This window comes from Phymastichus coffea, unplaced genomic scaffold, assembly GCF_024137745.1.
Source record: "Phymastichus coffea isolate CEN01 unplaced genomic scaffold, Cenicafe_Pcof_1.1 PCOF00024, whole genome shotgun sequence".
Lineage (NCBI taxonomy): Eukaryota > Metazoa > Arthropoda > Insecta > Hymenoptera > Eulophidae > Phymastichus > Phymastichus coffea.
Window position 1 is genome coordinate 1,513,213 of NW_026706835.1, and position 23,456 is coordinate 1,536,668.

The 23,456-nt window shown below is 42.2% G+C and overlaps 1 protein-coding gene across 3 annotated transcripts in view; it reads left to right on the forward strand.

Annotated features, from left to right (window-relative positions):
* The window catches only part of LOC131675495 (kinesin-related protein 4), a 596,376-nt gene that overhangs the window by 497,987 nt on the left and 74,933 nt on the right, over positions 1 to 23,456 (forward strand). For all 3 annotated transcript variants that reach the window (XM_058954494.1, XM_058954493.1, XM_058954495.1), the window contains one exon: positions 464 to 685. In XM_058954494.1, coding sequence (XP_058810477.1) covers positions 464 to 685 — 222 coding nt within the window. The remainder of the gene's footprint in view (positions 1 to 463; positions 686 to 23,456) is intronic.

Consider the following 23,456-nt stretch of genomic DNA (forward strand, 5'->3'; position numbering starts at 1 on the left):
TAGAACATTTTGTCTGACACTTTTTAGTTAAACTTTATCTGGGCAAAAATATTCGGGTGGAAGGATTACAATGGCTACATTGTAATCCTTCCACCCGTATATATACAACTATATTTTATTATTATTTGAATAATTTGTTATCAGTCATGTATGATACTGTACTTGGCATTGCCCACCCAGTTTATATATTATATATATGTATACGTCATAACGTTTCGAAGCATAAAACTGAAATAAGTCATTTTTTTATTAGTTAATTGGCAAATTGCAATCTGTTCACTTTGTTTTTAAGGAAAAAATTTTTTAATCATCCATAAGTGATAACTCTATTCAAATATCATTAAAAAATTGTAGATGTTCGCCTATGTTTCGAATTCATATTTATTAGTACTAGGGTTATTGGAACCGGTTTTATTTGGCTTACTATTTTTGTAAATAATCAATAATAATTAATATTTTTTAGGTCATCGCAAGCTCGCCTAATAGAGATCAACTGAAAGCACATCTGAAGCCTCCTCCTAGTCTATTAACGAAGAATGAAAAGACATTTGACTCGAAATTGAATAATCGATTGGGAAATATTCATAAACGAAAATTTTCTCATCCTAATCAATCTATTGTGACTTGTTCAAGAAAACACGCAACTCCATCAGTCAAACGTTTATTTAAAAGTAAAAATAATGAGGTTAGTATTAAATATAATAAATAATAAACATGATATAATTAGCTAGAATAAAAATGAGTACAAGTCCAAGTTGAATAAAACTAATATAAATTCACCTTTTTGCAGTGATATAGTTTTATATCTTTCTGACGATAATTTTTTTATTAGGGTGAAAAATAATAAAAAAATGTTTTTCAAAATATTTACTTAAAATTTAATATAAATACTGTTAAATAATTTAAGTTATTATGAACAAAATGCATAGGATAACATAAATATGAGGTACGAGTTCATATTCTGATCTCAATAATTGAGTAATCCTTCTTATTAATATTCACAATGCCTTTAATTTAATGTGTTTCTAATTTAATCTCTAATTTATGATCACAAACTTTTCGAGAAATTATGATTTCTTCTTAAAAAAATTCTAACATTAAATTTAACATTTATTTATGATATTTTTAGCGAAAAATTAATTTTTTATTCACATCTTTCATTATTTCTAGAAATATAGTTTCAGCTTGCTCTAATTACCTTTATAAGTTTACGAAGTTTTTTTAAAAGTAGGATAGCTGTATCCAGAAAATTCTAGAACTTTTCAACTTTCTCAACTGTGACGGGAGCAAGTGACGACGTTTTGTCGCGCGGTGCTCCTTTTCCTTTCTCTACTTTCGGCTAGCCTAGTGACTGATGTTGGGCGCATTTTAAGAATGCGCCTAATGCGGTATCGGGCAATAGTTCACGGCAGACGCGCAACCGATTAGCGTCAAGCGTGAAAAGAAGAAAGAGTTGAACAATAGTCAGGGAGAAGTAGTCAGACAGTTAAGGACAAGGAGTCAGACAGTGAGGCAGTAGCGAGTCAGTCAACGAAGGACGTCAGCAGCAGAGTCGAGTGAGAGGAGCGAGTGCGGCAGAGGTCGCGAGAAGATGAGCTGAGTACAAGAAGCTAGAAGTGCGCGTGTTCTCCTGAGTCGCGCAGTGATTTATAGCTCAGGCGGTGAACTCGCGTGCCTGGCACTCCATCCTTGCCACCTCGTCACGCTGGGCCAGCATTAGCTTTGCCAATTCGATCAGGATCGCACTCACGGGATAGCATTCCCGGATACCACGTTTCGCACATTTCGTCAATATGAGGGCCCAAACCCTTGGTGATCAGCGTTTTGAAGCTGCAGCTGTGAACTCGCTCCTGCAGATTTCGCTGCTCTCGAGTCCCGGTTCTTACGGCGACGCACTTTTGCCACTCTTGGAGCAGGCATGCGTATTCCGTCAGCGAACAAGCGATATCTGTCTTTTCCCTTTTCGACATTCGTCGGTCTTGTAGGTCGTTCGATCGCATCCGAAATTGACTGACCGGGCTCGCGCTCATCCGAACGTTGCTCAGCCACCACCGCATCGCTCGCGCCATCGACCTCGTTGCCCACAGTGGTTACTTCCTCTGGCACAGGTTCCGGATCCAGCGTACTTGCCTGATCCAATGACTTTGCAGCCGGCGAAATGCGCTGCTGTTCATGCTGCCGCTGCACCGGTAATTTTGCAGCCGATGGTGCAGGCTGCACTTCCTGCTGCTACTGCGCCAATAACTTCAATGTTTGATCTTGTTCTATGGAAGTGCTGTCTGTCACCGGTGTAATACTGCGAAAGGCCAGCTCGTAGCCCCCAAAGTCCGGCATCTTTCTCTTACGGCGGCACTTCTTTGAGATGCCGTATCTCACTTCCGCCTCCTCTCGTCGAAGTTCCTTAAGGTACTCCGACGGAAAACCATCTGGCTGTGCACGCCACGTCGTGCTCTCAGGCAGACGGGCAACCAGCGCTCTGCCGGAGATGGATCCACTGGCGTTGTGACGCGCAAAGAGCGCTGGGGAAAGAGGTCGTCCGGAGTGATTATCTCATCAACTACCGGACTAAACCAAAGGGATCTTTACTGGCCGCGTACCCTGCACATTTATTTCGTGCTGAATCAAGTGCGTACACGCAGGTGATTTCGCGGGTACCACTCGCTGTACTAGCTGCTTTATGGTATCGCGCTGCGAAGATCGCAGCTCGAAAAGACCAGCAACTTTAGCTGTAACGCTTTAGTTTCGCAAACGAATGCCAAGACCATTTCTTATATGCCAGCGCTCTTCCGCGTTTGATGAGGTGACTTTTCTGGGCTCTGTGCCGATATCGAACTCATTAATCATATCCATGCTAATTATCATGTTGTATTGCATTGGTACCATCACGACTCACGTCACGATTTCCCGCGATACTCCATCGATCTTTATTTGAGACGAAGTTTTCCCACGATTTTCGTTTTCGCACATGCAAAATCAAACAGCGACACATCGCATGGTTTAATGCGGTCCGCGAACTCGGGGTGTACGCCGTCCTCCGGCATTTCGTTAGTCGACCTACCCACCAACTCATCACGTCTCGGTTCATACTGCGCACCATCCAACGGTTCTACCAAGGACTTACTTAGCGGTGACCTAATCACTACCACGCCGCTCAGCACCATAAACTCCCTCGACGAAGGCTAGGAACGCGCGTCCTCTCCAGTGCCGCTCAACGACTGCATGGTTTCTGCAGCTGCACCCGAGCCTTCGTTACCTGTGTCTGTTACTGACGTTCTCGTCAGATCCTCCCCGATCGACCCACGCCCAGCCACCGGACACTTCTGGACGTATCCCTGGTTCACCATCGAATTCTGCGCAGCCTGCTTCTCTCCAGTCTCTTGCTCGCGTTCCACATGTTTGCATTCGGAAACCGTTTCGCTTAGTCTCAGCCACCGCTTGTTGAATTCGACCTAATCGAAATCTATCCTCGAACAATCGATCCCGCGCGCCGCGCGTCCAAAGAGTGTCGAAGCAATCGTTTGCCCGCCGCTCGAGTCCACGTTTCTTTGCTGCTCACCCTGTCGTGCCGCTGTATGTTTCCGATCTTCCGCGCGTTTGCCATAAAACAGCCTCATAAACGCGATCTTACCCAGATGAGACGCACTACTCTGTAAAACTAAGCGGAACCCTTCTGGCATCCGGATCCCGCGTCGGAGTTTTCCAAAAACTTGATCCAGATCTGACACTCAGGACATGTTTCCAGTGTTCTATCTGCCCTTTGGCAGCCTTGATACTTCTGCGTCCCTCTATCACCCAAGGTACACCGATACGCGTAATGACCCGGCTGCTGGCAGTTATAACAGCGCACCGGGCCTCCGCCTTGGCTACGCCTCGCAACCTAGCCAGAACCCGCGCTACCACTTGCGCCCGCAACCGCTGACGCACCTGGTCCTCCCTGCGTGATTCGCACATTGTCCGAGCTTGGATACTCGACGCTCCGATGCCCTTGCCTCCCGCATTTATGGCATACGCCCTGAAAAAAAGTACGGCCTGCTGCGTCATTCGCTGCAGTGCCAGTACCTCCAATTGACACACTATTCTACGAGCGTAGTAGTTGTGACAACGCATATACCACCTCCGTAGACGATGAGTCCGATAACCTCTCTCGCAGTATCGGACTCCCTCTGCCCGAGCACTCATTTTTCTTTCTCGCTTTGATTTTTGGTTTGGCCTTCTTCTCTTGCTGCTCTTGTTTACTCGCAGCTTGCACCGACGCGACCGCTCCTCTTACCGCGAAATTCGAGTTTCTGCTGCCGATTTTCACGGTCTCATTCGGTACGATTCCCCTGTACGCGACCTCCGGCATCAGCGATTACTGCGGCGTTTGCGGCGATCGATAGCAATCATTGATATTGCGCCGACGCTCGAATTTCTCGCTCCAATCGCGAAGCTCTGCCAACGTTCTTGTATTCCTCGTCCTGATGAACTTGCACAGCTTCGGGTAGTTTCGGTTCCAACTTACCCGCGATATGTACAAAAGCCATAAGAAATTCGCACAACGGTTCGCCCTCGCTCTGAGTACTGCGGCAAAGCGCGTCATATACTTCGTCGTTCAATCGCTCGAGAAATTGTTCCACCGTCAGTGCGCCCTTTCTTTTAAAAGACACCGACCAGCTTTGAACGCCATCACTACATCCGTTGGTCACCCATCGATGCATCGCGCCTCCAATTTTCCTACGTACCGTCCTCCGATAAATCGTTTCGCCAAAATTCATCATCATTACACGCTGAATTATAATCTGACTCGCCGGCTTCCGATTCCTCTGACTCTTCAATTTCACGCATTACTTTTCGTGCCTTCGTCGCAGGATTGTCGATTGCTGCTACGCGTTCGCGCTCGCTTCACGGCCAATCGCTCTGGGTGGCCCGTACATTAATTTTGGTCTCGCATCATCCTTGCGCACCAGCGAACTGTCGCGCCTGGGAAGTGGGTCGTTTTGGTGCACTAGTCGCGCCTAGTGCACCAATCTGCTACCCTGGACTATTCCATTGCGTGCCCCAAGTGCCATCGCGGTAACTTGCGTTGGTCAAAACAAATTCATGGCATGCCACCAAAACGATGGCTCCTATCTGGGAAAACTCACTGAACATTGCTCCACACGTGCTCGCATGATCGCGGTTTGGTCATCTGCAAAACCCAGCGGTGGCGCAAAGTTTATAGATGCTGTATGATGTAGTCCCGTCCTAGGACCTGTTCCGCGCAGTTCCTGCCCTGCAGCTATGCCATCGGTGACGAGAGCTCGCGTTTCCGACAGCCCCGCGTTGCCATACTGCGTGCTCTCGGTAGGCAAGCGGCGCGCGTTTACTACCGTCCATACCGCTACATCCAGAGTTTCCCGTAGCGATCCCGTCTGTACCGCTAATGCGATAGTCACTTTAACTGCAATTGGGATTTCACCTGCCAGGTAATCTTCCGCTCCCACGGGTGGTGCCGATTCATGATGCACACTAAACAAAAATGCCCGAAACTCCCTGTTCTGCACAATCGCCATCGTGCCATCGGTAACTAAGCCTTAAGCAGTCATCCAGGCCAATAACTTCTGGAGCTGCATTTCTTGGATACGCTTCCATAGTTCTCTAATAGCACGTATTTTCATTACCCGTTGCCTAAAAGTTTTTGGATCCAGTCGCGACTCAGTCACTCTCGGCCGTTTCGATGACCTTGTCAACGGCATCTCACTACTCACTATTCTTGCGTAACCAGGCGAACGACCCGAGATCTATTGTTTACCCAAGCGATCAAACGCGCCTAATTTGTGTTTCTCCGCAGCGATGCCTATATATTATACACTTTAGTGCAAACTCGGAACACAAAGTCTTAATCGCTACTTACCGAGTAAATACGTCTAACCGTCATCCAACCGGAGTAATAGTCACAACAGCCAAGAGCAGAGATGCGAAAATCACGCTACACACACAATATACGAGGTGTGTTCAAAAGGTAAGGTGAATTTTTAAATTGGGTTGGCTACGTAGATTTGATCATCGATATTTTTTTTAATATATTGGTATACATGTCCCTCACATATGCTCACAGTTTTAGCCAGTTTGTATGTTTACTTTTTTTTTGCGAGACAGAAACGTTACACGTGTTTTTTGTGCTTGGCGATTTTCTGCTGTCGAAAACAACGGATCAAAGAGTTTGCATAAAATTTTGTGTAAAAAATGGAATTAAGTACTCCAAAATACTTGAAATGTTGACAAGTGGTATAAGCTCTTTCAAGATGGCCGAGAAGACACCGACGACGAACCTGGCTCTGGACGCCCCAGCACTTTAATAACTGATGAAAATGTTGAAGAAGTGAAACGAAGGCGTGAAGGCGTTAAAAAATTTTTTGAAACGCCGTGCGCGAGGCTCGACTTTAGAGCCATCTGTTATGGCTGTAAAGCATACGATTTACACACGCTCTTGCAAGCGTGCGTAGGGATCTAAGAGTCGACTGCTACAGTTGCTGAAAGCGTGCGTGGGAATCGAAGCGCTGTCGAACCAATTCTCTCCTTTTTATGACACTACCTGCGCGAGGCTTGCTCTCGCTCGACTCGAGTTCAAGTCTGTCAAAAAAACTTTTGACAAATTTGATCTCAGCAGTTATCATCAACTCATAGCTTATATTAAAAAGAAAAATGCCAAGTATATCAAAAAGAAGTCTAGAATTTTTACAGTTGAAAATATTAGTAAATTTTGCAACGACGCTCCTGATGAAGTACATTTATGTACAAAGGTATGTTTTATACTATTCATAATCCTATATATATTTTATTTAAGTATTATTCAAAACTTTTATGGATTTTTTTTTATTCATAATAGGTTATTCTCATTTTTGGAATTCTTGGTGCGATGAGAAGAGGCGAATTAGCAAATATTACTACAAAACAAGTCGAAGAGAATGATGAGAACATGATTTTAGTGCGTATTCCTGTCACTAAAAATAATGTTTCTAGATTTTTTGCTATTTATAGTGAATTCTACGAAATTTGCAAAAAATATATGGCTTTGAGACCTACAAATATTGAAAAACACAACAGATTTTTATCCATTATGCAAATGGAAAATGCTCTAGGCAGCCTATTGGTATAAATACGATAGGACAAGTACCAAAGAAAATTGCTACATTGTTATCATTACCAGAACCTGATTTGTATACCGGGCACAGCTTGCATAGAACGTCAGCGACTTTGTTAGTCGACGGAGGGGGCGACATAACAAATTTGAAGAGACATGGTGGATGGAAATCTCCAACTGTAGCTGAAGGCTACATTGATCAATCTCTTCAACATAAAAAAGACATGCAAAAGAAAATAACAAAAAGAATAACTTTAAAAAAAATTGATCAAAATATTTTAGAAAGTCAGTCTCGAGCAAACAAGAGAAACAGAACTGAGCAACCGCAACCATCTAGCAGTAATTATCCTTCAGTAAATAATGATAATGAATCAGTGCCAGATGAAAATTTTCAACCAGAAGACGATGCTTTTTTATATCCGTCAGATACTCAGAAAGCTATAATTGAGTCTCCCGTAAAAAAACGTCGCCAGCAAGATTCTTTCTCTTTGAAGAGTGATGGCGGAAATATTACTTTACATTTTAATAATTGTAATGTTACAATTAATATTAACAATAACAAAGGTGATTCTTCTAAGTTAACATGAATTGTTAATTGTTTTCTACTTAATTTTTATATTGAAATGTTCTTAGTTAAAATGTGCTTAAAGTATAAAATAAATGCAATATTTGGTTTAATTTAAAATATGTGTTGGTTATATCATTGAAACTCTTCATTTTTGTAATGTTTATATATATTAATGTACGTTTAGTCGAGCCTCGCGACACTCGTTTCAAAAAATAGTATACGCAACACGTATAACTCGTTATAGTATAACACTCGCTCCGCTCGGGCGTGAACTAACACTCGTGCGTAGATCGCGTTCCCCTCGCACTAGTTGCGTAATGTACTAGTCGAATCACTATTAGAGAAGTAGCTAAAGACGTTGGCATCTCTGTTGGCTCGTGCCATGCCATTTTTTTCGAAGTTTTGGGCATGAAATGTATAGCATTAAAATTTGTTCCGAAACTGCTTAATTTTGAATAAAAGGACCGTCGAGGGAGTATCGCTCGACAACTTTTAAATGACGTTATTGATGATCATGATATGCTCAAAAGAGTCCTAATTGGTGACGAATCATGGGTTTATGGTTATTGGCTTTAGCTCAATCGTCCCAATGGAAGACTCCAGAAGAGCAAAGACCGAAAAAGCACGTCAAGTTCGATTAAATGTCAAGGTTTTGCTCACTGTTTTCTTTGATTACCGTGGCGTAGTATATTAAAAGTTCTTACTACGAGGGGGGAGGGGGTCAATAAGTCTTTACAAAAAGAAGGAAAAAAAAGTTTTGTGCATGTAATGTTTTTTTATTTTTTAGCATAATCTCCTTGAAGGTCGATACATTTTATTAAACGGTCTCCCAGTTTTTTTAAGCCATCAGAAAAATATGACTTCTGAAAACCCTCAAAATAGGCATTTGTTTCGGCGATGACTTCTTCATTCGACGTGAATCGTTGTCTGGCAAGCCATTTTTTGAGGTTAGGAAATAAGAAAAAGTCACTGGAAGCCAAATCAGGCGAATATGGTGGATGGTCAATTAATTCGAACTTTAAATCGTTAATTTTTGCCATCGAAACTGCACACGTGTGAACTCGAGCATAGTCTTGAAGAAAGAGGCATTTTTTTTTGTTTAAGTGAGGACGTTTTTCTCTGATTTTTTCTTTCAGCTAACCTAATAATGACGCGTAATATTGTCCAGTGATCATTTGGCCCTTTTCCAAGTAGTCGATGTAGATCATTCCATACGCATCCCAGAAAACCGTGACCATAATCTTGCCAGCTGACTTTACTGTCTTTGCCTCCTTTGGGGCTGGTTCTCCTGTGGTAATCCATTGTTTGGACTGTTCTTTGGTTTCAGGAGTATAGTGGTGTACACATGTTTCGTCTACAGTTATGAGTCGACGCCAAAAGTCTTCCGGATTACGACGTATGCGTGCCAAAGAGCCTCAGAGATGACCATGCGGGTTCGTTTGTTTTCAACAGTGAGCAAACGCGGCACCCATCTTGCTGATATTTTTTTCATCCCCAATTTTTCATGCAAAATTGAAATGATTGAACCCTTTGATACCCCTGTGGCCTCAACTAATTCTCGCAATTTTAATCTTCTATCACTCAACACCATATCGTGGATTTTGTTGACCATTTCGGGTGTACTCACTTCTGCGGGGCGTCCTGAACGAGGTTCATCTTTTGTTGTTGTACGGCCGCGTTTAAATTCATTTACTTAGTTATAAACAGTCTTAAACACAGGGGCAGACTTGTCATGAACGGCGTTCAACTCAACTGTAATTTTTTTTTGTGTTTTTGTTCAACCAACGCCCACAAAAAAACGACTTAATGAATCGAGCTAACACCTTGTACGATATCTAGTTAGTAGTATTGCTTGCCAAAAACATCGTAATTTAAGCATGACGAGCGTCATTTCTTGGATTTTGTAAAGACTTATTGACCCTCCCTCCTCGTACATCTAACGGGCTGTTTTGATTATTTAAAAATTTATTGACTAATAAATTAATTATTAAAGTAATTTAAACTACTCAAAAAGCCAACGACTACTCTCCGTACTTCACAATGCATAAGTGTCAAAAATTAAAAAACTATTAACAATACTAAAACAATTTTAATTTTATTTTTTTCATATGCTGTAACAAGATGAGCAACTGTGACAAAATCTAATACTGTCGACCATTCCTCGAATTATCACTGCCTTATGCCAACAGCAACATCATCTACGCAGAAAATGGATAAATTCAACAACATGAAGTCTTGCCGAAATACGAAGAAAATACTTATTGCATAAAATAAGCGAAAATAAAAATTACACGATATTCGAAATATAAATCGAATTATTTCCTAGCTAACTTATTCATATGTAAGCGTATGCTGCGCTAGCCACGCCCACCTGTATAGTCTAATGTAAATGAATTAGAAAGAGATAGCTTAATAAATTAGACAAGGAGGGCTCATCGCATTTACTTTGAGGAGGCCTAGTGAGAGGTAGACTCATAGCCAAATCATATGAGAAAAGGACAGCGCTAATTAATAAAATCTCGCTACTTCGAATTGATACTGCTAAGATCTACGGCGAGGAGAAAACAATAAGAGAGGGAAGGCCGAGAGTGCGCCGATGGCTTTAAGATAGACTGGATGTCTGGTTCCAGCTATCAATTTTCTGAGATTTTATAATTAAGTTATTGTTGCAATTTTGTAGATTAAAATTAAAGTGTTAGCATCATAGCTCGCTCGTGCTCATTGTAATTAATTTTTATAAATTGTAAAACAACTATTCAGGATTTATTGGGCTGTCAGAATAATATTCATAATTAATAATTATGAATTGCCGGGAAAGGCCGGGACCTGTGGAATTGCCGGGACATTTGTAGAAAATTATACATAATTACTGGAAGCCCTGGGAGACTAAGATTTTATTATAAACTCGGAATTATACCTCCATTACCGTAGAGTGAGTACCACAAGATTTGTAATTCAGCCAGCCTTAATTTTTAAGCAATTCTTCTCACTATTTGACGGAAGGTATTGCGTGCCGGTTCTCAATTCAATTTCAATGTTAACGTAAAAGCAATGTGAAGTACTGATTAGCGCTCACGCGATTCTAGTATTAATTTTATTACTTATTTAACCCTTAACTTGCACACCTTATTTTGGTCACGTAACTGCTCGGTGGGGTAAATCTACCCCAGCCCGAAAAACATCGAATAAATTAGAGAATTTTAGATATTTTGCTATGAAAATTTTTTCTAGTATATTTCAAACCTTTTATTACAAAAAAAATATTCAGGTTAACAATTTTTAATGTTACATACACTGAAAAAAATTGTTGAAAAAAAAAAAAATTTTATTTATTGTTAAAAATTGTGTGGGATAAATCTACCCCACATAGCAGTTAAGGGTTAAAATTATCAATTTCTTTGTAATTTCTCATTAGCATATTATAAATAACTTCGCAACTTAATCATTGTTATTAATTTTAAGTACCGAACCAACACACTCATACAACATGCTATACTTTACATAATTTTTATTTTGTGGATTCCACACTAACAATTACACGTTTTAAATTTGTCAATGAAAGGCTCAACTTTTATTTTAAAATTTATCAGCCGTGTAAACATCATAGTTTCCTACTCTTCACCTTCCTCTCCTGTATTTACCCTACTAAACGCGTCATAATCTCTGCGAAAGACAATAGACTAAGGAAAGTTGAAGAAAACAAGTTAATCCAACTATTTGTTATCGGAGTAACCGCGATCTTGAATACGCTCAACTCTCTATGCTTCGAAGCTGGCCTTGGTCTTAGCATTTTGCTTCCGCCAAATTTAATATCTAGAATTAAATCATTTGATCTGAATAATTATACGGAGTGGCATCCCTCCGGGGTCAAGGTAATCCTAGTAATATTGACATCTAGACATAGAAGTGCCTGGCGCCCTTGTTTCCCCCTTTTTTCTTCTTAATTTCTCAGATAAACCGCCAGTACCATGGTGACCTGTTAGTCGGCAGAAACCACCGTGTTACACACAAGATCATACAGTCAATAAAGATTGTTATCTTGAAGTTATGCGCCGCTTGCGAGAAGCAATACGAAAAAAACGTCCGGAATCGTGGGAAAACAATTCATAGATTTTGCATCACGATAATGCACCTGCTCACTTATCGTTGCTTGTGACGATTTTTTTTGCCAAAAACAAAACCACAATTATGCCTCAGGCACCATTTTCACCGTATATGACCCCCTGCGACTTTTCCTGTTCCCAAAACTCAAGAAACCTATAAAAGAACGGAGGTTTGGAACGATTGAGGAGATAAAGAAAATGTCGCTGGAAGAAAGGTTACACCAGAAAGTGCTTACCAGAAGTGCTTCGAGGATTACAATAAACGTTGTCACAAGTGTATTACGAGGGTCGTTTGAAAAGTCCGTGCAAAAATAAAAACTGCTTGATTTTTTTTAATAAATCTTTTTTATTTTTTAACATAGTCTCCTTTTAGGCTTATACACTTCATCTAATGCTGCTCTAGTTTGTTAATCCCTTCCAAATAATAGGATTTGTCCAAGTCTGTAAAATAGGCATTCGTTTCTGCAATCACCTCCTCGTTTCAATAAAATCTTTTCCCCGCCAGACATTTTTTCATATTAGGGAACAAATAGTAGTCCGACGGAGCCAAACCTGGAGAATAGGAGGGATATGAAACGAGTTGGAACCTTATCTCCATCAGTTTTGCGGCCATAACTGCTGAGGCGTGAGCTGGCGCATTGTCGTGGTGGAAGAGGACTTTTTTGTGGGCCAATCGTGGACGTTTCTCTAGTAACTCAGTTTTCAAACGATCCAATAACGATGAATAATATTCACCTGTAATGGTTTTACCCTTTTCCAGATAGTCGATGAAGATTATTCCTAGCGAATCCCAAGAGACAGTCGCTATAACCTTCCCGGCCAAAGGAATTGTCTTCGCCTTTTTCGGAGCAGATTCCCCCTTGGTAACCCATTGTTTAGACTGTTCTTCGGTCTCAGGAGTGTAGTGATGTATCCATGTTTCATTTACAGTGATGAAACGACGCTTAAAGTCTTGCGGATTTTGCTGGAACAGCTGCAAACCATTCTTGCAACACTTCACACGATCTCGTTTTTGGTCAATCGTGAGCAATCGCAGCACCCATCTAGTGGATAGCTTTTTCATGTCTAAATGTTGGTGCAAAATATTATGTACCCGTTCGCTCGAGATGCCTACAGTACTAGCAATCTTATGCACCTTCACTCTTCTGTCAGCCATCACCATATCATGGATTTTATCAATGATTTCTGAAGTAGTAACCTCAAAAGGGCGTCCAGAATGTTCAGCGTCTTTTTGTGCTCATATGGCCACTCCGAAAATTTTGAAACCACTTATAAACCATTCTAATCGAAGGTGCACAATCACCATAATGTTTATCAAGCTTCTGTTTAATCTCCTGAGGCGTTTTGCCTTTGAAAGAGTAATGTTTAATCAATACACGAAATTCTTTTTCGTCCATTTTTATACAACCACTCGATTTCTTTGATTGAAACGAATGTAAAAAGCAAAGTAATTGGCCGATCTGGATGAAACTTGGTGTGTGCTCTTCCAAGATATGCCGTTAACTAAAAATAACCTTTATACGGACTAGTAGCGCCATCTCGCTGACTTTGCACGGACTTTTCAAACGACCCTCGTATATCTGAAAAGGATCACTTTGAAGGGGACAACATAAATATTAATGAATAAATTAATATTTTAATAAAAATAAAAATTCGCCTTTCTTTTTGAACACACCTCGTACACATTAGTCGAAACACCAAGCTCTGCCCGTCGCTTTGTATCTAACGTACTTATTTAATTGTGCTCGTGCTAATCTCACAAGAAAAACAAAAGCGACTTAGCTTCTGCCCGTTTCACTAGCTCCGGGGTTCAGCGAGACCTAAGCCTAGCATGTCAACGACATAAAATAATAAAAAAACGAAAAGCCAAAAGAAAACGTCAATAAACAAATAATTAAAATCAAAATTAAAAAAAAAATGTTCCATCATCCCGCTAGTACTTGCTCGCAAGTCAGTGAATTCGCCGAAAACACCGTGAATGGTGAAAGTACCGCACTGGTCTCATTACCGAACAAACGAATCCAAATTATAATTATACAAACTGCCTTGCGATCACCTCAACCTCCAGCCAAAACAAAGCGAACGCGGAAGATTGTCTTGCTGAAATAGCAAAAGGGATGCCATGCAAGAGGAAAACTCATTAGCTACGATGTGCTATCCGAACCCGGAAATTTTAGGGAAAACCCAACCCAACCCAACCCAAATCGTGGCGGCTTCGGACACAAAAGGCTCTTTTACACATTGGCCTTCACCAGCCGAGCTAGGTTCCGACTCGAACAGTCAATTTTCTTTTGAAGGTGTCGACGGGTCTACCGAAGGACGGCGCCATGAAAGGAGTGTGTGCTCGAGGCTGAAATGGTCTCGGTTGTTGTGCCCATGGCTGGTGCATCGGCTCCGTCCTCTGCGTCGAAAAATGTTGAGGTGATGGAGATAGATTCGATGCAGAGGCAGACCGCTTTACACCAGGCGCTGAATAGGCGGCTTCTGTCAATATCGCAGTCCACTTCTTTACCATTTGGATATCTCTGGCATCTGTCTCGGGGGTCATGAGAGGCATGGCAAAAGGCAATGGGCAGAAGGCAACCTTCGCCATCCCTATTTCCCGCTCCATCGATTCCGTTCGAGGGTAATCGTTCGAATGTTGAACAGCAGTGGGCCCAAGGGCTCATCGATCCTCCGCCATTTAAAAATGACCACTACATGGAGTGACGCGATTCGTAGGTGCACAACTTTCTGACTGATGACATTGTCCATTCGAGTGGCAACCGAATAGTTAAGGGTAAAGTCGCCCTTGAGAGGAATTGTTTTCTTGCCAATGAATAACGGTAGCTCAGACGTAAATCCACCGGGCCTCGAATTCATGTCGGCGAGTTCCTCCTCCAGTGGCCGACCTGTTCCGAACAGGTTGATACGAGCGACGGCTGGAGACCGGGTCAGGCGGGTGATAATAGAGCGCGGTGGAATGAGTCGTTTGCTCGATTCGACAACGAACGCAGTACTTGCAATTACAGTGGCTCAGACAGTGAGATGGAAGAAGCACCGGAGTTCCCTCAGATAGCTTCTCAGCCCCATGTCTACGAACCACTGCCCTACAAGCCGCTGACACTCCAACCGTTAGACCTGGCCTATCAATTTTTCGCCGTAACGGGCCAATTATTTACTCACTGGTGGATCACCTGGAAGATGAAAGAAAGAAGGAGGCCGAGACTCATCAGGGCGCGGCTAGAAGGAAGCGCTCTATGCGCTTCAACTTGTCCGCGTGCAACTTTGAGAGGCTAACTCCGGCACAGACACCTCTGGTACCTAAGGCAGCAGAAGCAGCCGTTGTGGGAACGAGATGCTCCTCCACACTGCCGGTATCAGAGGTGAAACCGCCGATGCGGGCTGCTCAGAAAAGAACGACGAGACCTGCCGGGATTGAGGAGTTGGGAGGCAGAGGAGTACCTGCTTCGGCACCTTTGGTCTCGCGAAAGGCCGAATAGGTCATCCCGGCAAGGTCACCCTCGACGTTGGTAAGACCCGATTCCTCATCTCTGGCAAAGGATTTATCAACCTTCTCCAGATCTCGGTGTTAGCTCGACGAAGCGAGGGAAATGGTGCTATGAGGTTCCTTTCTCAAGGACTTGGCTTCGGTACCCTGGGACGCAAAGATCGACGTCTTGGCGTTCCGATGCTTCAATTGCTGCACTGAAACGCATCGGAGGTCGACTTGTCCGAATCCACTTCTCACCCGTCCGGTCTGTCGTAATTGCATAAGACTGGATGTATTCGTTGCAGATCAGGCGGATCACAGGATATCAGGTGACGAAACACAAGAGGTTTCGGAGGTCCCTGAAGTGGCTCAGATCATTCGAGAGCCCCCGGTAGTTAGGAAGGAGCCTGAAGACAAGGGTGTTACGAGGTCAACGACAGAGAGTACCCTTGGATCAACGATCAATGAGCTAAAGAGGAAGAAACCTTACTATCGTGCCGACAAGAAGAAGCGCGAGGAATATTTGCATGTGTTAGCCAGAGAAGCCAGTTAAGGTTCGGAGGAAAAATCATGGTGCAGGAGGTGATAGCTACGATCCCCGTGGAGGCGACGGTGGACGAAGTTGCCGAGGCAAAACAACGGGTAGCCGGGGAAGCCAGGGGGCACGTCCTCTCCGCGGTAGTAGCTCTTTTTTCCTCGGTAACCAAGCTCAGAGCTCTCAAGTTTAGGTATTTGGAAGCTGCGAAGCATGAAAAGAAAAGGTGAGGTCTTTTTAACTAATTTTCGTGCGGTAACGAAATTTCGTGTTTATGTCCTAGAGGTTTTGGTTTGTTTGTTATTCTTTCGTTGATATGCCTTTAATTACGTTCTGTATGTTGCCAAATTAGTCATAAGTAGTAAATAAGTTATATTTAAGGAATTTAGGTAAGAATGGTCGCGGCCGTGTCGAGTTGCTGATTGCCAGTCGAGAGGAAAGGGTTGAGAAAGAGAGTTAGGCTGTTCGCAGATATAAATCTTAGCCTTGGAAGGGAGTGTACGGGGGGACGCTACGACGTTTTGTCGTACGCCACTCTCTCCCCTTTCTCTGTTCTCAACTGGCCTAGCAACCGACGTTGGAAACATTCTAAAAGTGCGCCTAATGCGGGTTATTTTCTTTCAGCGGCTAATAGTGATTAACGAGACGATAGTGGGTCTAGCGAGAGCGACTATGAGCGACAAAAGGAAAGAACAAAGAAAGAGAGAAAGCGAGATAAGGAACCAAGTGCCGGTATCGGGCAATAGTTTACGGCAGGCGCGCGACCGATTAGTGTCAAGTGTGGAAAGAAGAAAGAGTTGAGCAATAGTCAGGGAGAAGTAGTCAGACAGTTAAGGACAAGGAGTCAGACAGTGAGGCAGTAGCGAGTCAGTCAGCGGAGGACGTCAGCAGCAGAGTCGAGTGCGAGGAGCAAGTACGGCAGAGGTCGCAAGAAGATGAGTTGAGTAGGAGAAGCTAGAAGTGCGCGTGTTCTCCTGAGTCGCACAGTGACTTATAGCCCAGGCGGTGAACTCGCACGCCTGGCACTCCGTCCTTACAACCTCGTCACGTTGGGCCAGCATTAGCTTTGCCAATTCGGTCAGGATCGCACCCACGGGATCGCATTTCCGGATCCCACGTTCCGCGCCTTGTCGTCAATACGCCGCCCCAAACCCTTGGTTATCAGCGTTCTAAGGCTGCAGCTGCGAACTCGCTCCTGCTGTATTCGCTGCTTTCGCCTCCTGGTTCTCACGGCGACGGCGTACTTTTCCGCCCGCTCTTGGATCAGGCATGCGTATTCCATGAGCGAACATGCGATCCTTTCCCTTTTCGACATTCGTCGGTCTCGTAGGTCGTTCGATCGCATCCGGAATTGACTGACCGGGCTCGCGCTCACCCGAACGTTGCTCAGCCACCACCGCATCGCTCGTGCCATCGACCTCGTTGCCCACAGTGATTACATCCTCCGGCATAGGTTCCGGATCCAGCGTACTTGCCTGACCCAGTGACTCTGCAGCCGGCGAAACGCGCTGCTGTTCATGCTACCGCTGCACCGGTAATTCTGCAGCCGATGGAGCAGGCTGCACTTCCTGCTACTACTGCGCCAACAACTTCCATGTTTGATCTTGTTCTATGGAAGTGCTGTCTGTCACCGGTGTAACACTGCGAAAGGCCAGCTCATAGCTCCCGAAGTCCGGCGTCTGTCTTTTACGGCGGCACTTCTTTGAGATGCCGTATCTCACTTTCGCCTCCTCCCGTCGAAGTTCCTTAAGGTACTCCGACGGAAAACCTTCTGACTATGCATGCCACGTCGTGCTCTGAGTCAGACGGGCAACCAGCGCTCTGACGGAGATGGATCCACTGGTGTGGTGACGCGCAAAGGGCGCTGGGGAAAGAGGTCGTCCGGTGATTATCTCATTAACTACCGGACTAAACCTCTCCAGCAGCTCCTCGTGCCCCTCTGGAGTCGGCACACCCCGCCGAATCTCCGTGACTATCAGGGGCGAAATTACTTCGTGATCCTCCTACCCATACAGTAAACTCGCTCCCACGGTGAGAGTTCGCGTTTTGACGGGTAAAATTCTCGACTCCGTCTCCAACATCGTCACCTTGTTATTAAAACCGCGTCTTGGAAAGGCCTCACCGTGGCTACACGTACCTCGTGCGTCCGCGCCGCGCCAACCATAATTGTCGAGTTCACCGCGATCAAGGAACCGGCGACTTCGCCATGATCCTGCATCACGGTGTCCTCCGACGCACTTCCTTCAACGGCGATAGGTGTGATCTCTGGTCCCCCAAAGCTCAATGGGAAGACGACGACGCGTCTTTGAGAAAAGGTGGCCTAGCGCTTCTCGCTTATCGAGGAGCTGCAGCACATTCAAGGTCAAGTGCTCTCCAAGAGAAAAAGCTCTCTCTTTCTCAGACGTGGCGGTCGTCCTCGCTCGTTACCGATAGCTAGGCGTTCACCCACCAACTATTGCGGCGGTGCTTTGTGCCGGTATTCGCGTCGTTGCCACGGCGATATCATGCAAGGCAACGAGCTGACTAATTGTCGGGCTTCTATGTATGGTAGGTTAAGTTATTGTGTAGAAGATAGAATAAGATTTGGAATTGACAAGTCTAAACCTCTTTATTTTTGCTTTTTTTTGCTCTAATCCTCTCTCAATTACTTAGAACGTCATTGCCTCTGTTCCCCGCCCTAAATAATTGGTGAAAAGTCGTACTATCTCGTTACAAAACTTTTTAGTCAAATCACTTAAATGCACAGAAGAATGTACAGTATTTAGGTATGATGTACTTAGTCTGAAACCGCTTACAGATATGTATTAGAGCTGGATCCGTTACCCATATTAATTAAAACTATTGAAAGGATTGGGCACATAATCAAATAAAACTTGCATGTATGAAAGATAGCAAAGTGGAAGTGAATTTAATGCTCGATTTTCTAGAATGCAGATGTATATAATTATTTACTCTTCGCGAAATCGTGTTTCATCCATATCATTTATGGAAAACCTAAGCAATTCAAAAATGACTTTATGATTCGTATTCATGGCTGTCCATACACTCGTACTATTTGTTTATCTCGTCTGACAGTTGTGTGTTTCGCTAACCGTTCTGCCTCTTCCATTTATAATAAGTTATCTGTAGCCACAGATTGGCATAAATTTGGTGTGGAGCTGTATGCAGATAAGTCAACTAATCATCGTTAGCCATACTAACAAAACCCAATCCACTCTAACAGGCCAAGACCGATCGCGTCACTACTTTGTACACATTAGTGGATGTTGTTTTGATCAGTCACCACTTTCACATCTCTTTTTTGTATTTCCTAGAGTTAGACATAATTATATTTAAATATTTTATTCATCTCGGTAAATTGTTCCTTTATTAGCAACTGCGGAGAGATAGTGATATTCACGAGAGCTCTTATTCTTGGCATCTGTATATCGAAAATCCACAAGCAACACTAGAAAAAAAATAGGAAAAGGCTAAATGGAGGTAGTACTGACGATAAATGACTACAATTAAATAAGAGAAGTCTGTGTAGCACAGAAGAAAATTGATTATGCCCACTAGACAATAAATTCACCAAATTCATGGAAATTTTTAAGGACAGATACATTATCCATAAGACAATTAAAAACTCTGCTCGATGGAATATGATGCAAAATAGTACCCGAGATAAGTACAACGGAGTAAAAAACTTACGCGACTTCTACACGAAGCGAAACGGACAAATGTAGTAAAACTAGGACAGATGAAGAAAAATGTAACAGAAAAACTAATAACAACAACAACAGAAAAGAACAAAATTATCGGCGAGTGAACGGTGAAAAAGGAAAATTAAAACACAGCAAAATCAAAACAAAATCTTGCGCAAAGTAAAGACAGCACTCGAGTTGAGGGCGATTAAGGAATAGGTAATCCACATAAGACGCGTAAGAGTATAAGAACTTTTTACAGAGTTGAAAAAAATTGAGGAGGGGATACTAGATATATAAAAGAATGTTCATAGGTAGCGTTCTTTAGATAATTGTAGAAGTTCAGCTAATGATGCATAGAGTGACAATAAGTATACTCAACAAGTATGAGCTTACTATCGTGGGAGAAGTGGTGGAAGTACGTAGTTCGTCTGGTCTTATGACAACACAATGGTACGAGATGCAACGTATGAAATGATCGATGATGCATGGGTGGACATAGTTATCATCAATAAAAAGTACGGAGACCTCGATGATCTGAGCAGGATCGTGAATATGACAGATAGAACAACGGTTTGAGTGTGTAAGAGACTTTGCATGTCTAGGAGAATTGCCATACTAGAACCGGGCTTCATATGTTTGGAGGTAGCTTGTATAAAAATACATAGTTGCTATTTTCTTGCGAAATTAATAACAATATAGGTATCCTGGCTATCATTGTTCATCGGAAGCGACTAAAATATCTGGGCAATTCACCGAGATATTCCACAAAAGAATGATAAAACTAGAATTGAGAATTGAACTTGAGGAACTATTGAGGAACAATATCTACTTTCATGAAGGCCGGAAAGTCGTTAATTGTTGACCGGAATTTTGTTGATTTCAGATTGATGAAGAATATATTAAGCTCAAGAATTAGAAATCACTACATAGATAGTAAGTAAGCACAAAGCTTTTGTTTATGAAATTCAATTGATCAGAAATTATAAGAGCAATAAAAAGTGGTAGTCGAAAATGGATACCCGGTAAAATAAGAAATGTTTCTCTACATTTTAAGAAGCAAAGGATCGAAAAAAAAGCATAAGAAAGAGTTAGTGGATAACTTGTGTTGACAAAAGCGTGTGATATAAGTTATGAGAAAATATCATCGCAGTCGACCAATAGTTAAATGATTGAATACGGAAATCGCATATATTCGACTAGACTATTTGCGGTTCAGAAGAAAATGCGAACAAACCAGAAATATTCGTAGACAGTTGAACTTGGCCAAAGAATATGAATTTCAATGAAAAAAGATTCACATAGTCATTGAGATAGCTAAGATGAAAAGTTGGCAGGAGGTGCTACCTATAGATAGACAGAGGTCAATCGTACGAGGTAGTTCTAAAGAAGAATTAGGAATTAGGAATTAAAGTAGAAGGTATAGCAAACCTATCATACTTCATTTTCTTTCATCTTTGATACAAGAGTATGAGACACTCGTATCGGCGAATAAGCAGACTTAGACTGAACAATTAGACCTCTTAATATCATTACCTAGCATTAATGTTGTAGAATTTGGCTATTTGGATCCTGCAGCAGTTAATGCTACAGAGCACAACAATTAGGATAGTGCAAGCCTAATACCGCCGTAGTTAATCACTCAGTAGTAGTAGTAGTTAAAAGTAATACAAAGAAACAATTGTTCGTGAGTTTGAATAAGAGAGAATTATAAGTTTAAGCAAATCATTTTGGATTCACTCGAACTATAGATGATTACTATAGAAGCTGCAACAAATTTTGAAGCAGATGGTATAACGGAAAAAAGAGACTATCATCTAACCTAATAACCCTTCGTATTTAGGGCTAGAAAAATGGCTAGAAAAATGAACATGGTTGAGCATTTTAGGGCAATTATTTTGGTGATCGCTGCTTTCGCCCGTCATATTTTTATTTTAGTTAACGTTGTGCTTATTAGTATATGTATGATTATAGCGAAAGATGGATAAAACACAGATACGAAATCCGTAGTTAACACAAATAAAGAAATAACTCTTTATGATCCAATAATCACAGCGGAAGAGAGTAATCAATCCGAAGTAATAACGGCTCAAACTCAATGGGTACCGCTAAAATATGTAGCAAATTTAGTTACGAATTTTGACGGTAAAAATATATCTGTCAATGAATATACTGAAAAGCTTAAAAACGCGAAAAACATCATAGCAACTGTAGATGGAGCAAATTTAATTCCAATTTTGAAAATCAAATTAAGCGGAGAAGTTTATAAAGCATTAATCAACGTGACAATTGATAAGATGGAGGACTATATTCAAGCAATAAGACAACTTTACTTAACGCTAGATAATATATATAGTTTATAAGGGAACTTCACAGAAATTATTCAAAAACTGAAGGAATTTGTATTGAGTTACATGAATCGAATACAAGATTTGATCTTACAAATCAATAAACTGAAGAGAGTAGAAACGGGTATAACTGACGAAAAGTACAAAGAATTCGAGACCGCTAAAAATAAATAATATAATAAATAAAGCTGCTGGCAGGAACTGTTGCTGGAAGTGCAGGCAGGTTGATGGCAGGCTGAGATACAATCCTTAATGCCTTGGGCGTCACTGGAAAGTTTCTCCTGGCTGCAATCTAGTCAGCGTCGTCTCCAATTGCGGAAGCAAGCGAGCGGGAGACGGTTTTAAGTCGGTCAGCGGTGCACTCAGTGCAGAGTGCCGAGTGCAGAGGTATAAGTCAGCTGAACAAGCACACGCCAAGGAGCTGAGACGAGAAGCCAAGAGGGACAAAGGACTAGTGCCTTTACCAACATCTTTGCAAGGGACGCTACCCGGAAGGAGTCGGCTAGGAGTCACCCAGCCACGGTCAGCAACACCATCCGCAGGGCGCAGCCAGGTCTCCCGTTCCCGTACAGCTAAGGTCAAGGCCCATTCTCCTTTATTCTTTCTTTCTCTCTCTCTCTCTCTCTCTCTCTCGCTCTCTATGGCGGCATAGCGAGTAGGTGTAAAGATCGAGTAGGTGGCAAGGCGTTCGCGCGTCGGCTACTTACTTGTAATTACACGGTCGGCATTATTTGTTAAGGTAGCGTACCGTCAAGGCGAACCTTCGCCGGACGGTTTTTCTCTTAGTATAAGTAGACTAAGGTGGTTTGTCGCCAAGGCGGTCACCTGCCGGGCGACACGTTATGGGTTCGTTGAGATTTTTGTAAACGCGGTTAATTTTAGTTAATTTGTTCTTCCGTTCCTTCTATTGTGTAGTATGTGTTAAGAACACCGTTATGTTCAATAGTGTTTAAGACGTGTTTTATTAGTTGTGTTCATTAGTGAGTAAGGTTTTGTAAAGTTTTTTTTTGGTTGTTATAATTATACGGTAAAATTATTTAATGGTATTTGAAGTGTGATTTTTAATTTTATTTCTTTATCTTTCCCTTCCTCTCCTCAATTGCTATGAGTAAGAGCGCCTTACTTTTCCACCTTAAAAACTGGTAACGTTGCAATTTTTATAAGTTTACGATGTAGCAATCGATCGAACTCAGCGAAATTAAAAGTTTAGTAATCTGAGAATCAAGTTACCCGACAACTTGAATTTCTGATTACTCGACATATTAATGTAAACCGAAAAGTCAATGCGCTAAACAATGACCGGACTTTTCGGCAGTTGATTCGCGAAGCACGACAGCTGAACAATTATTTGAATAATCCGCAATTTATTCCTTGTCATTGATTATTAGTATTTAGATAAATAAATAATTATTTGCGTAACGAATATCGAGTGTTCACGCATCTTTATTGAATAACCTCACTTACATCTCATCGAGATAGAGCCAAGCAGCCAATTGATTCGCAATAAATAAATCAGGTATGTTTCTATCACTTGAAATAGATTATAAATAAGTCGTTATATTATTTAAGTGAGAAATATATATAATAATAATAAGCTTGGACTATCGAGTTCAGGATTTAACACTACAAACTGAAAAATCAAATT